Genomic DNA, 15,794 nt, shown 5'->3' with positions numbered 1-15,794 from the left:
ATGGCTGGATAGTAGATAAGCATGCAATAATAACTAACTTTCTGTTAAGCTAGCAATGGTCATCAAGAAATAAAAATGTGGGGGCTCCTGGGTGGCTCAGTGGGTTAAGCCGCTGCCTTCGGCTCAGGTCATGATCTCAGGGTCCTGGGATCGAGTCCCACATCAGGCTCTCTGCTCAGCAGGGAGCCTGCTTCCTCCTCTCTCTCTCTGCCTGCCTCTCTGCCTACTTGTGATCTCTGTCAAATAAATAAATAAAATCTTTAAAAAAAAAAAAAAGAAATAAAAATGTGAGGCCTGGTTGGCTCAATGGGTTAAAGCCTCTGTCTTCGGCTCAGGTCATGATCCCGGGGTCCTGGGATCGGCTCTCTGCTCACCAGGGAGCCTGCTTCTCTTCCTCTCTCTCTCTGCCTGTCTCTCTGCCTACTTGTGATCTCTGTCTGTCAAATAAATAAATAAAAATCTTTAAAAAAAAAAGAAATAAAAATGTAAAGCTATTCAATTCACAATAGTAGAAAAAAATAAAATATCGAGGAGTACTGGTAGGAATATAAATTGGTGTAGCCACTTTGGGAAACTTTAATTAAAATAATTAAAAATTTTACTACCATAGGACCTAGCAATTGCACTTCTGGGTATTTAACCAAAAGAAGCAAAATCACTATCTTGAAAAAATATCTGTACTCCCATAACCATTCCAGCATTATGTAGAATAGCCAACACATGGAAACAACATAAGTACCCATTGACAGATAAGTAGATAAAGAAGATATTTTCTTCTACATATAATGGAATATTATCCAACATTAAAAAAATGAAATCTTTCTGTTTGTGACAACATGAATAGACCTAGAAAATATTATGCTAAGTAAAATAAATCAGACAGAAAAAGATAAACACTGTATGGTCTCACTTACACGTGACATTGTAAAAAATTGGAACTCGTAGATACAGCATACAGATGGGTGGTTTCCAGAAACAGGAGTGGGGTTGGGGGTGTGAGAGAGGATGAAATAGATGAAGGTGATCAAAAAGCACAGACTTCCAGTTTTAAGGAAATTAAGTCCTGGGGATATAGTATGTACACTAAGGTGACCATAGTTAACAATACGGTAGTATATTTTGGAGGAATACTAAGAGAGCAAGTCTTGTAAGTTCTTTTCACAAGAAAAATAAATTTGTAACTGTATGTGGTGATAGATGTTAACTAAATTTATTGTGACTCATTTTATAAGATATACATATAACAAATATGTTGTACACCTGAAATTAATGCAATGCAATTTTATATGTCAGTTATATCTCAATTTAAAAATATTAGGGATGGGGGTGCCTGGGTGGCTCATTCAGTTAAGGGTCCAACTCTAGGTTTTGGCTCAGGTCATGATCTCAGGGTTGTGAGACTGAGACCCCCATCCGGCTCTATGGTGGCTATGGACCCTGATTAAGATTCCCTCTTTCTCTCTCCCTCTGCCCCTCCCCACTGTGCACACATGTGTACACACTCGCTCTCTCTCACTCTAAAGCAAACAAATAAATAAAATAATAAAAATAAATAAATAAATTGGGCATAAATCTAACAGGAAGTATATAGGACATATATGAAGAACTGTAAACTCTACTGACGGATCTAAAACAAGATCTGCCTTGGTTTGAATCCTAGCTCCAAACTAGTTGTGCTATTTTGGAATGATACTTAGTCTTTTCTAACTTTCAATTTCTTCACATTTAAAATAAGGATAAGGCTGTATTGAATATTTAAAAAGTTAATACATTTAAAGTGCTTAAAATGGTATGTGACATACAGTAAGCCCTCAGTATACATTAGCTAATATTACTATTACTTTTGCTGTTGCTGATATTGTTATTATATAGAAGATTAAATGAACAAAAAGAACCATAAGATTTATGAATAAGGGTTGTGATTTGCCAGATATTAAATCATAGTTAATGCCTGTAAAAGATCAAAACCAAAAAACCCAGCAGAGTATTAGTATAGGAATAGGAAATGGATCAGAGAAATAAGACAGAGAACCCAGAAATAGATCTTAGAAAATATGAGAATTTTATATATAGTAGATGATATATAAATTCAGAGGAACATTATTTAATGAACCGTGTCTCCTATCCAACTAAGAGGAAAGACGCTTAGATTCTTACACCAGTATATAAACAAAAATTGTACCTTGAATATCTTTTTTTAATTTTATAAGAATAATAAAAATTTTAAGAGAAAATTTAGGATATTACATGAACAACCTGACAGTGGAGTAATACTTTTTAACCAATATAGGAATTCCAGATAGATATATTGACTTCATGAAAATGAAAATTTTGCAGATCACATGGTATAAACAGAGTGAAAACAAATAGCAGAAAAAATTGTTAATATCTATAACACACAAAGACAAATGAAAGAAATTTGGCTGGAATAGCTTCCTATTTATTATCTTAATAAAATAAAATTAATGTAATAAAATTGCATCTGTGCTCTTTGGACATTTAAAGTCAGTAAGAAAAGTGAAAATGTTCATTCATGATCTTCTATTTTTTCTTATTTTCCTCTTCAAATTTCTTGCCTCTTTTATTCTGCCAATATCTTCTTGCTTTTTTCTAAGAAAATCTACTTCTGACACTATTCCTTTCCCATTTTCTTTCTTTACTCTCTACACTCTTCTTCATTTCCTTTTCTTATATGCACACCTTTCTTTTTTGCTTCATGTTTAGTTACCCACCCTTCCTTCGTTCTCTCTTTCTCTCTTCTTACATTCCACAAATCATTATTAAATGTTTGTACTGGGCTAGGATTTTGTATCCTCTAAATTCACAATCTATTCCCTAAGTGTAACTATATCATAATCATATTATCAACATAACTATTGGTATTTCTAAATTTTAAAAATATTAAAAGCTTTTAACTAGTGTAGTATTGAATTCAAATCTTGGGAAATGAAAACTCCAATAATTCCAGCATTGTCTGGCTTTTTAACAATGTGTTAGAAAATTTGCCTCCTTTATAAAAGCCTTCACTCAATATATTCACCTAAGGCAACCTCTTCTTTATCTTTTTCACTGTAAAAGATTTATTTTTAAAAAAGAGAATGGGATTTGGGGAAGTAAATGTGGTATAGGAGAAAAATACACATGCGAGCTTTCTTGTTAGTTGCTCTCAATCGAGTACAGAGGGTGTGGTTCAACCAACAGCTCAGTAAATACCTAAGGACTGAGGTGTTCCTGGAGGTGCTTCTTCAGTGAGGTTACAGATTTTAGACTCAGGACTGTGGAATTCAAATGTAGACCTTGTATTTGGATAGACTCCTGCATATGTGCTTTGGCTCATAAGTTGAAAAAAAAATCATTCAGTTCAGTAGAAGGAAATGAGGCACTTGGTTTGATACATCTCAACCATCAAGGTCTTCCTCACCTGCAGGGGTGCTGGCTGTCTGTGACGTCTTCTTGTGATCATTCTTCAAAGCCTGTGTGACCAGCTTTGCTGAGTCCTACTGTGTCTCCTCCAATATGTCAGCATTTTTTTATCTCTGGCCTCTGGTCCCCCTATGTCAGGACTATTGACTTTAACAGTGCATTAGGGGCAATGGCTAGCATGGTTCTAGCCTCCCAGAGCTGCCAAATAGTTTTTAATATAAATGAATATTTGTTCATTTACCTGCTTTATGAGTTTAGAGTTTTGTTTAGTAAGTTCTATTTAATTTTCATAAGGTAGGGAATAGAAACCAATGAATTATAGAAGTAACCATTTTGACAATTTAAATATTGATAATGGTGGTGGTAGGTCAAGGAGATATGATGGATAGCTTCTGGATTGTGAAAGAAAAAGGATAAAGTTTGTTTTTGTTTTTGTTTTTGTTTTTTAGTAGATGGAGAGAGAAGAAGGTGGTAACAAAAGAGAGGAGTAGATGTTTGGGGATGAGTAGAGCACAGGGAGAGCAACTTTTTCTTAACTAAAGTGAGACTTCTACCTAACTCCTTCTTCATGTCTCAGGAGAACCTCATTTCTTCCAGAAAGCCTTCTTGGATTTTCTATTATAGGATACTTCTGTTACAGGATACAATTAATTTGCCAATTAGTCGTGTACTGTTTTTGTAACTTATCTTAAAAGAATTAATTAAGTCATTGAGATGTTATTTAGCATTCTCCAGGACTATGGCTTGTCTTCCAATTTAGACTTAACAATGAGTGGGAATCAAGGACTATTTTTTTATAAATGCTAAACTTCTTTTACAATGCCTGGCATGAGAAGCTCACTAACTGGGAGTCAGGATGTTATGACCCATGTGGACACTGGTGACAAGAGAGGCAGAGTTGATGACAGAAGACTTTGGATGGTGGGGAAGAAGACTGGTAGGTGGGCAAGAGATGTATGGAAAGGAATTACCACTTGGCCACCCCTCAGTATGCTTAGGTACCATAGGGGATATGAATAGTATTTTTAGTTTTTCTTGTTAGGAGGTTTATTCATGTTTGGAGATTTCCTTTTATTTTTTTTATTTTTTTATTTTTTTTTAAAAGATTTTATTTATTTATTTGACAGAGAGAAATCACAAGTAGATGGGGAGGCAGGCAGAGAGAGGGGGGGGGGAAGCAGGCTCTCTGCTGAGCAGAGAGCCCGATGCAGGACTCGATTCCAGGACTCTGAGATCATGACCTGAGCCGAAGGCAGCGGCTTAACCCACTGAGCCACCCAGGCGCCCCTGGAGATTTCCTTTTAAAAGACTGAGTTTAATTTGGAAGGTAATGGCATGTTAGCATGTTAGCAGTATTTGAATTTGTGTAATAGACTTGTGGATTATATATACACATTTACATACCCATACATGTACATTTAGTTTGCCTTTTGGTTTTTCCAAATCTTATTTCATGGTCATGAAGGACATTCTAAAAACTGAAGAAAAATTTATTTCTAAAATTTCAGGCACATTTTGCCCAATTAAAGTGGATTTGAAATAATTGAGATGTGGTGTTTTAAGTTTCGGCTATGGTTAGAGCGACAGTCTGATATATGACTGCACTTGAAGGAAAATGTACCTTTCAAGTTCAGAAACACATGAACAGTTCCTCTCTAACTTTCTGTTTTTGGTAATAGGACATCTCCAAGTTTGCAGAGAAGGACAATATCGTCCTTGGAGAAGGTGGAATCACACTGAGTGGAGGGCAGCGAGCAAGAATTTCCTTAGCAAGGTGAATATCCCATTATTGGTTCAGCGAGCATTTGTTGTAAATATCATGCATGTAAAAATTATAGACATTTCTCTGTTTTTTATATTCTGTTTCTGAAACTGAAAAATGCCTCGGGTTTTATGATTAGCAGGTGAAGAATCACCTTTAGGAACTACAGATAATGGTTTAGTATTCATATTTGATAAAGATGATGGCTTTTTCAAATGGCATGCTCTTTGGCATCTCTACACTTATTTACCTTATGGCATGATTTAGTACAAGTAGAAAACTCTGAGTTTCTGCATAGCAAAAGGGAAAAAGTATGCTTTTGTTAAGTCTGTCACAGGACTCCTCATTTACCCCACCCCACAAGGCACTCACTTGTTTTAAGCTTCTGCTTCTACTTCCTAGTTTATATAAACATACATTTTTTTGGCAAATGATGTCACTTGGCTTCAAGTCTGTAATCTTTAAGGGAAAATAAATAGGGTAAGCACATCTAACATTGTGGGGGACAGTGAAGTCCCTTGGTAGAGACATAGTCTCTGCATTTTGAGCTGTCAAAGAAAAGCATATAAAGTTAATTTGAATTTGTGTCAAGGAGTAGGCTTTGTGGTTAAACTGTAACTTTCAGTTTAAAAAGTTACTGGTAATATGAGAAGTCAAATATTCCTCCAGTTTTATTTGAATAGAATTCTTCTCACTGTGTTGCAAGGTTGTTAACAAGAAATCACATTGATTTATTGATATGTTGGCTCCTTTCTCCTACTTTCTCCTGCTTTCAAAGGCTGGAACAGTAAACCCACTGAGCACCTGCAATTGCCTGGTATTATTCTAGGTGGACTGTGTGTGTGTATGTATGTATGTGTAATTTTACTTAACCCTCATGTTTCCCTGCAAAGAAAGAATTGTTCTCCCCACTCTGTGAAAGAGATCATCAGATAATTGAGGCTATTAGAGCTTCACTTGCCAAAAACTATATCAGGAAATCGTAGAGTCACAGTTTGAACCAGATCCTCTTGACTCTCGACGTTAAACCATGACTTGATTTTGGGATTACTTATGAAGTCATAAATTGCTAGATATGGATAATTCACAGACAATATAATAGCTTCTAAATAGTTAGAAACTGATTAATCTGGGAGCCAAAGGAAAACTTACCTTAAGCATTCCATTTCAAATTTAAGATATGTTATATGGCTTCTTGGCATTTAACACAGAATTGAGTTTGTATCAATAAAAGTTTAAAATTTGGTTTTATTGTAAGATATACACAATTTGAGGTACTATTGAAAGTAATTATTTATTCTTATTCTGATTGGAATGTGTTATATGTTGTCCAGTTTTAGATGGTGAATGCATTATTTCCATTTCTTGAGAAACTGTGGTCATAAGTATGAAGGGGAGAGAGAAAAACTGAGTAGCGGAGAGGAAAGACCTTGAGGGTACATTTTGATAGGGGTCTTTTATCTAGCTCCTGCATGTTATCTTCAAAAATAATTTACACTGCACAATTCTTTTAGATTTCACTGCCTTTTTGTAATTTCTGATTGTTTAAATTTACTTCTCTTAGTTACAAGCTGACTGAATACAAGTTTTATAGAAAGTACCAAGAATTATATGTAAACACTGAATCCCATGTGTGGGATAGGGGTAATGTCACTAACAACCCACACCTGAAAAATTCAAATGTTATAAAGATTTAGTCTTATTTCTGTTAATATGGGACTATACCTTCATTTTGTTATTGTTCTAAGATCAGTTTGATGAAGATTATACTTACTTGTAATTTTTTTTAACATGAAAAGTAAAACTGATATGGGTATACATTTTTGTTGTGAATTATTTATCCTTCACTTGTTTGGAATTCTTACAAATATGGTGCAGAGATTGAAATTCTATGGAACAAAATATGATAGTAATATTATAGCTGCAAGAATTTTTTGGTAGGGGTCAAATTTACCTCTACTTCGGTGTGCTATTTCATTGTGGTCTCTGACATTTTACAGCATCAAAATAGTGTATCTTCTTCTTTGCTTTCCCACCACCATGCAGGATCTTTGAGGGCAGGGACTATGTAATTTTTACCATCATATTCCCAGAACATAGCATGGTGCTTAGCTCTAAACAGATACTATTATTAAAAATATTCTTTTTTTAAGGTAATGTTTTAAATTGTGTGGTATGATGAGATTCAGGTTAACTTCTGCTGGTTTATGCCACTTAATTTAGCAAAGTCACTTCAGTCATTCTGGAATATTGTAAAAAAACACAAAAATCATTTGTGAATTACCTTTTTGATTTTGATTTAGAACTGTCTGTACTAAATGACAGGAAATATTTTAGTAAGCTAATTTCATATCAATTTTCTTTTTAGAGCAGTATATAAAGATGCTGATTTATACCTATTAGACTCTCCTTTTGGATACCTGGATGTTTTAACAGAAAAAGAAATATTTGAAAGGTATGTTCTTTGAATAACTTATAATGCTCATGCTAAAAGACAAGAAAGAACAACTATACCATCAGAGACTGCATTTTACTCTTGAGAATCTTGACCACCATTGTGACTCATTGTGGGAGAAAGACTCATAGTACTTACTTAAATCAGATCTTCCCTTTATAGTCAAAATTCAAGATCAATAACCTTTTCTGACCACCTCATGGTAAACCAATTTCTTCCATTGCTATTGATACAAGAATCATTATCTATGTAGTTTTTGCATTATTATCACCTTATGGCATCTGTTATTTTAATTGGTTATTATACTTGGCGTTTTTACTTTTCTGTGTTAGTGTTTTAGTTTATCTTCTCCTTAAATAGGATATTTCTTTTTTTTTTTAAGATTTTATTTATTTATTTGACAGACAGAGATCACAAGTAGGCAGAGAGGCAGGCAGAGAGAGAGAGAGGGAAGCAGGCTTCCTGCGGAGCAGGGAGCCCGATGCGGGGCTCGATCCCAGGACCCCGAGATCGTGACCCGAGCCAAAGGCAGCAGCCCAAACCACTGAGCTACCCAGGCGCCCCTAAATAGGATATTTCTTAAGAAACTAAACAAGCTGAATGTTTTAATGCAGATGACTGATCAGACTCTTCATCTACCTTGATACCTCCTACAGAATTTCTTCCTTAGTCACATGAAACTAGGGACTTAAAGTTCATGGGAGCTCCCACTGGGATTCAACATATGTAAAATTCCTAAGAGGAGCAGTTTGTTAGATGACTTGATTTCAGCTTCAAAATGATTTCATGAACTCTAAAGTAGTTTATTAGGAGAATTATTACAATACTCTTCTGAAATAAGTATTTTAAGCAATAAGGATATAGAGATGTGTGTATGTATAAAATGGTTTGATTACCCCTAGAACACCTTTCCTGGAATTTAAATTTAATACCTAGGATTTTACAATCTTATGAGTGTGATAAGTAATTTCTTACTAATATAAACTTTGTTAGCTATATTAGTATGTTAAAGTATAATCTCGTATAACTTCTTTCTTTCAAGATTTTATTTATTTTGTTAATTATTTTATTTTAGAGAAGCTGGGATGAGCATGGGGGAGAGGGATAGGAAGAGGAGGAGTAGCAGATTCCCCACTGAGCAGGAAGCCCAAAACAAGGCTAGATCCCAGGACTCTGGGATCGTCACCTGATCTGAAGGGAGATCAAGTCTGACTGAGTGACTGAGGTGCCTCTAGAATGATGCCTCTTTCTATACAATATATGATGTCTTAATGTCAAAACAAAAAGAAACTGGTCTAGTGGTTCTAGATGGTTCTAGTCAGGATTTACTTTTAAACTAAAAGGAAATTTTGTTAGAGGAAGGTCAAATTTATTATTCAATTCTCAGGTTTATTATTATTTTTTAATAAATCAGATTAGTCTTGATATTATCTCTTGAGAACTAAATTTGTAGCCAACTTAAAATGTAAAAGGAAATTAATAGAAAATGTAAAGAATGTGAAAGCTCTGACATCTTAAAGGACACAAAAATATAAACCCCCAGGGATCTTTAAAGGTTATCTAACAGTTCTCTCATTTTTTAGAGGAACAAACCAAGACCCAGAGGATAACCAATTTGCTTAAATCCAACATTTATCTAACATCAGATTTTAATTTCACTCTAGATATGTTAATCACTCAACTTTAGGGTATAGTATACTGTAATAGTTCAGTAATAATATAGTTCATGCTATACTAATTCAAGAGGTACCAAATTAATTGCTATCATTTACTTTTAGAATTATTTTATGTATAATAAATGACTTTGTTATGATAGCCGTTTTACACAAGAATACATTAATAAAATGTTAGAATATAATACAAAGACTTGTAATAAAATATTTATATAATTGATATCTTGTTTATATCTTTTTATATTCTTAAAGCTGTGTCTGTAAATTGATGGCTAACAAAACTAGGATTTTGGTCACTTCTAAAATGGAACATTTAAAGAAAGCTGACAAAATATTAATTTTACATGAAGGTAGCTGCTATTTTTATGGGACATTTTCTGAATTACAAAATCTACGGCCCGACTTCAGCTCAAAGCTCATGGGATATGATTCTTTTGACCAGTTTAGTGCAGAAAGAAGAAATTCAATCATAACTGAGACTTTACGGCGTTTTTCATTAGAAGGAGATGCGCCTGTCTCCTGGAATGAAACAAAAAAGCAATCTTTTAAACAGACTGGAGAGTTTGGTGAAAAAAGGAAGAACTCTATTCTTAATCCAGTGAATTCTATCAGAAAATTTTCAGTTGTACAGAAGACTCCATTACAAATGAATGGCATTGAAGAAGATTCCGATGAGCCCTTAGAGAGAAGGCTGTCCTTGGTTCCTGATGGTGCTGAGCAAGGAGAGGCCATCCTGCCTCGAAGCAACATGATCAACACTGGCCCCACGTTGCAGAGACAACGAAGGCAGTCTGTTCTGAATCTGATGACATGCTCCCCAGGGAACCAAGGTCAAAGCTTTCATGGAAGGACAGCCTCATCCACACGTAAAATGTCGCTGGCTCCTCAGGCAAACTTAACTGAAATGGATATATATTCAAGACGGCTATCTCAAGATAGTGGCTTGGAAATCAGTGAGGAAATTAACGAAGAAGATTTAAAGGTATGTGTAAACGATCAGTGGTTTTGTGTTTGTCACTGAGTGCAACTGAGTGAAATACAGTATATAATATGATATAAAACTTACTCAAATTGTGGGCTGAAGATGAGGATTATTTTAAGAGTCAGAAAGTCTGGAGTCCACGAATTATATAAGCAACTTCAAAATGTACAAGAATAAACTATTTCCTTTGGCAACAAATGTATCTCTTCCCGTAAAATGTATTGAAAGGGCTAGTGTTGGGTCCTTGAGTAGGGCAGTGATAATTATTATAAATTTAGTAAATTATAAACTATTGTAAATCTGCTTTGTTACCACCTTAAAACCTCTGTGGAAGGAAGTGGAGTATAAATAAATATATAAACAAATAGCAGCTTCAGTTATTTAGAGGCCAAGGGGTATTTGGTATGGAGGTAACCTGTGTAAGGTATATAAGCATCTGGTCTCTCAGTTATACATTTGTGTGGGCTTCTTATTATCTTTTAAATTTGCTTTGTAAGGTGGCTCTCTGGACAGGTTTCTCTTAAAGAAGTTATATGAAACTCAATGCATGTTAGTGCCAACCTTCAGATAGAAAGTCTTCTATAGTACGTTTTGAAGAACAAAATGCTTTTTTTCTTCAAATAGGAGGCAACATAAAAGGGGAGGGTTTTTGTTTATTGTGGTTTTTGTTTTTTTGATTGTTTGTTTTGTTTTTGTTGTTGCTAGAAAAGTTCCTCACGCGCCTTGCATGAATTGGGCAGCATTGTAATGAATTGACCTGTTTTAATAGCGTAGATCATTTAAGAGTAGTATGACCTTTGGCAAGGCACAAGTCATTTAACATCTTGGGACCCAAATTTCCTGCTCTGTAAAATGAGAGAACAGAACAGATGATTTCTAAAATGCATGATTTCAGTATTTCTACAATTTTACAAAGGGTTCCTAAGGGATGATTTATCTGTATGGTTTTAATTTCAATCCGAATGAAATCTCTCAAACCAGAACTGTGAATTTCATTGTAAAGAATGATCTCTTTAACTGATAACAGTTAGTATTTACTGATTGCTTCTGAGCCAGGCAGTGTAGATTTAGTCCTCACCACTATCCCCAGAGGAATGTATCCTTATCCTCATTTACAGACAAAAATAACTAAAGTTTGGAGAAGTCCAGCTGCCTAAATTCAGGCAGTTCCTAGGAAGTCAGTTCAAATTCAAATCCAGGCTTGTTCACTTCTAGAAATTTTTACTTCAAATCGGTGTGCTGTATTCCAATTTCACAGAACCTCTCTGAGTTTCTGAGGCTGCTTTTATGAATTTTGTTGACTTCATAAGAAAACAAAAGTATCTTTTCCCTTAGGAATATCTGGGCTTGCCCTTTTTCAGATTTTGGAAACACATCTACCAAAAGACAGATAAAAACTTCAGGGAAATATGCTGAAGATTAGAATTATATAACTTAAGTCATATCTGGAAAGAGAGATAATCCCAGCTTCTGAGGAACATACAGATATCAACTGGCCTTCACTTCTCTAGGCAGACCTCTGTAGCCAGCAAAATTCCAAACTGTATTTGTCCACAGAGCCTTGAAGAAATGGGTTAATCAAGGAGAGTTCTAGCAACTTCAGCTTGATGGTACTATTTATTTGATAAAACGTGTGATGTTGCTGTTAAACATTAAAATGGTAAAAATTGTCCAAAATCAATACAGTTGTATTATCAGTGACTTACTTCCAGAATTTTGAAAAATTCCAGCATTTCTCATTTTTCAAAAAGTTGTGTTCTTCTAGTGGACATTATAGTGGCTATAGAGTGACATCACACAGGTCATTTGTGATGGTTCATATTTAATGAAACCCATTAGCTTCAAATACCAGTGTTCCTTTATTTCCACACATTCATTCCAAATAAAACCACAATGGTGGTGTGAAACTCTATTTTCTCCCTGTAATAACCATGATTCTCTTTGTTAGGAGTGCTTTATTGACGATGTTGAAAGCATACCACCAGTGACAACATGGAACACATACCTCCGATATGTTACTATCCACAAGAGCTTAGTTTTTGTGCTAATTTGGTGCTTAGTTATTTTTCTGGCTGAGGTAAGAATTTTCTGTTGTAAAATATTACTGTGATTTAAAGTTATATTATGCATATATAATGTGTACTTATCTACACATAGATATGGGTATATTTATAATTTTACATTATATAATGAAATTTATAGTTTCATATAGTTCTGTGCTATTTTGCTGTTTCATATATAACATATAAAATGTATTTAAATCCTCTAGTTGAAGAGCTTTTAATAGAGAGGTTCAAAACCTCTAAGTAGAATACCTTTATATGGATTGAAATTAAACAGTGAAAATTATTCTTTACTCACTTTTAAGTTCACTTGACTATACATAGTGCATTATTGAATATGCAAGTAATGAATCACCATCTTTAAATGACTATCTTCACAAATTGAAATAAATATGTATTTATGGCTTGGTAACCATTTTAAGTAATCCTTTCAGAGATCCACATCATCTCCTTGCTTATAGAATTTGTCTGTCTTTGGTGCCACCATCTTGGTCTCTTTGTTACACCCTTGCTGTCTGTTGCATCACCAGATTAAAACAACAAGGGAGGGAAGTGCCAAGAGCATAGTAGGGATTACAAGTGAAGTACACAACCATGTAAGACATTCTTGAAACTGGATGGTGGCTGAGGCTTCTCTCTAGATGAGGAGAAGCCATCAATATGCCAGAAAGAGCCTGGCAGAAAATGTCTGTGGGTGAAGTGGCTTAGAGGCTGAATGGAGAGCATTTGCCCTCCAGTTGTCTGATGGGGCCAAGGGAAACGTGGCACTAGCCAAGGACTTGCTGTGAGGGAAGTTGGGATCAGTTTTGCTAAATCTTTTTGTTTATTGAGATAAGATAGAAATCCAGATTTTTTTCTGTGAAGTCTTCCCATTTTTAAAATATAGATAGCTGATTAAATAAAAACAAGCAAATGAGCACTAAGTGAGTTCAACAAACACACATGTGGGTTGGATTCAGCCTGTGAATGACTAGTTGCCCTAGATACTTTTCCCAGGTGACACCACGGGATGCGCCCTAATATACAAGCTAAATTTATGAAGTCCCATACTGCCTTCAGGGAAGAAATGACCGAGGTGAAGAAGTGCCTCTCCTGAGACAGTGTAAATGTATATGTAACCGAAAACCAATCTTATAGCTATAGGTGTTTTCCTATTGTTGGGATGTTTCTAACCTCAGTAATGTGGTCCACATAGAATATCAACACTTCTCCCTGATCAACTTAATATCAAAAGGTATATATATAGAAAAAGTTGTAGATACTTTTTTTTTTACTGATAAACCATCAGTTTCCATTTATTCCTTGAGTTCTGGTGATATCTCTTCTTTTGTAAATTAAGACACCAGATGGAGGTTTGCTGTGAGTTGTGTAGTACACTAACGACTCTGGTATTGCATGCACTTGGCCGTAACCTCAGTCTGTCTTGTTAACACTATGAAATGGAGTAAGGTAGTTAATCACTCTGAGCATCAATATCCTCATCTACAAAATGGAGATTGTAATAGTACCAACTTCCTAGGTCATGTTTGCGAGTTAAGACACATCTTGGCTGTAAAGCACTTAATATAGGGCTTGGCACATGGTGAGCAATGCTGGTTGCTGCTCTCATTGACATCCTTAATGTCACACGTTATTATAAAGCTCAAGATAGTCTGAGGTGGGCAAATCCATAACCGAGATATAATGAAAGTTTCAATAATCCCTTTTATACTTTAATAAAAATATGGGGTTGGGTAATTTGACACTCTCGCATGAGTCAAAAATTGCTTTGAAATGTATTTTAAATTTACCTCATTAATCTCTGCTAGTCATGCCAAATGACCAGCACTAATGTGAATGAAACATACTCTTGTGTCACATTTAATCTCAAACCAGCCCTTTGTAACTGTTAATGATTTAAATCTCTGCACTGGAAGGTCACATTTCTTGATTGTCCCCAATTTATAGAGTTACGTAGGAAAAAATGGTCCTCTCTGAATATGGTGATGATTTATGTTAATTTACAGGATCTTTGTCCTATCCAGCTCCGTAGAGTTTAACTTATGCTCCTTTCAAAATGGTGTATAATTAATTAACTAATTAGTGATTGAGCATTGTGCTGCTGTACTTGCATACAATATTACTAGCTCATTTAATCATGAAGACAGTGACCCTTTGTCTTTAAGTTAGAAACTAAATTACAAGAGAGAATGTAAATGATTAGTGGAGCCTTCCCGGTTATTGCCAGAAAAAAATGTCTTTTTAATGGACAAAAGACATTGATAATGCCATTTTCTAGGGAAGAAATGATATACTATGGTGAGGTTTTTTGGCCAGCATCCTGGGGGCATTGCCAATAAAGTGGCTGTCAAAATTTTGATTAACAAACCTTGGTGTGTTAGTAGACAAACAATTGTTTTAATGATGTGCACGCTAAATCGCTAAACACTGATGTTCACAATTATGTCACCTTTTTGAGTCAAAATTTACATGGTTCTTCTTTTACATTGAACTTCTCTCTTAATACCAGTGTGCCCCTTTTTCATTACCATTGACATATCTCTTCAGTATGCATCATGGTGCAGGTTCTAACCCCAGAAGATAGCTTAGTTCTTTTAAACCTTGTTTAGAGCCTCATACTCATCATGATCAACCTGAAGAAAGGTTAAGATACATTTCTTCCTTGATGACAGTAATTTATCCATTTTTAGTTTTAATAGATACCATACTTCAATTTAGATTTTATGATTTTATCAGTTGGTTCCAAATGTTTCCCTTTCTTATTTCTTCAAAGCATGAAACTGAAAATATTAGTTTGATTTATGCAGTTTGTTATCACATATCATTAATGTGTTATTTTGATAAGGGAGTCAGTCTACCTTTATATTTTTATATGATTTTTTTCTACTGCAAAGCAATATTTTCTATAAGTTCTTTGATATTAGCACCAAGGGCATAGGTCATAAAATTTCTTTCTTTTTTAAAGATTTTATTTATATACTTGAGAGACAAAGAGGCAGAGAGGGGGATGAGTGGAGGGAGGGCAGTGGGAGAGAGAGAGAGGGAGAAACAGACTGCCCGATGAGCAAGGAACCGGACATGGGGCTGAATCCCTGGACCTTGGGATCATGACCTGGGTGGTAGGCAACCACTTAACTAACTGAGCCACCCAGGTACCCCAGGCTATAAGATTTCTATCATGTTGGGCTTTCTAGTGCTTCTCCTTGACAGTACTCACTGACTAGGTAGAGAAATACAAAGAAGAGTAAGAAACAGTTTCCTTTTATAATAACCAGAGGGTATTGTTGACCGGAGTATCTTAAGATCCTAAGCTTAGTATTTTCATTTTGTAATTTTTTTTCTTTTAATATTTTATTTATTTATTTGACAGAGATCACAAGTAGGCAGAGAGGCAGGCAGAGAGAGAGGAGGAGGAAGTAGACTCTGCTGAGCAGAG

At 35.1% G+C, this 15,794-nt stretch overlaps 1 protein-coding gene across 1 annotated transcript in view; it reads left to right on the top strand.

Moving 5' to 3' along the window:
* CFTR (CF transmembrane conductance regulator) overlaps positions 1-15,794 on the top strand; it is a 168,373-nt gene that overhangs the window by 87,310 nt on the left and 65,269 nt on the right. Inside the window, exons 12-15 of the mRNA XM_059396522.1 lie at positions 5,103-5,197; positions 7,554-7,640; positions 9,566-10,295; positions 12,244-12,372. Coding sequence (XP_059252505.1) covers positions 5,103-5,197; positions 7,554-7,640; positions 9,566-10,295; positions 12,244-12,372 — 1,041 coding nt within the window. The remainder of the gene's footprint in view (positions 1-5,102; positions 5,198-7,553; positions 7,641-9,565; positions 10,296-12,243; positions 12,373-15,794) is intronic.

This window comes from Mustela nigripes, chromosome 4, assembly GCF_022355385.1.
Source record: "Mustela nigripes isolate SB6536 chromosome 4, MUSNIG.SB6536, whole genome shotgun sequence".
Classification (NCBI taxonomy): domain Eukaryota; kingdom Metazoa; phylum Chordata; class Mammalia; order Carnivora; family Mustelidae; genus Mustela; species Mustela nigripes.
Note: the sequence above shows the minus strand (reverse complement) of the source record. Positions and strands in the feature narration are given on the sequence as shown.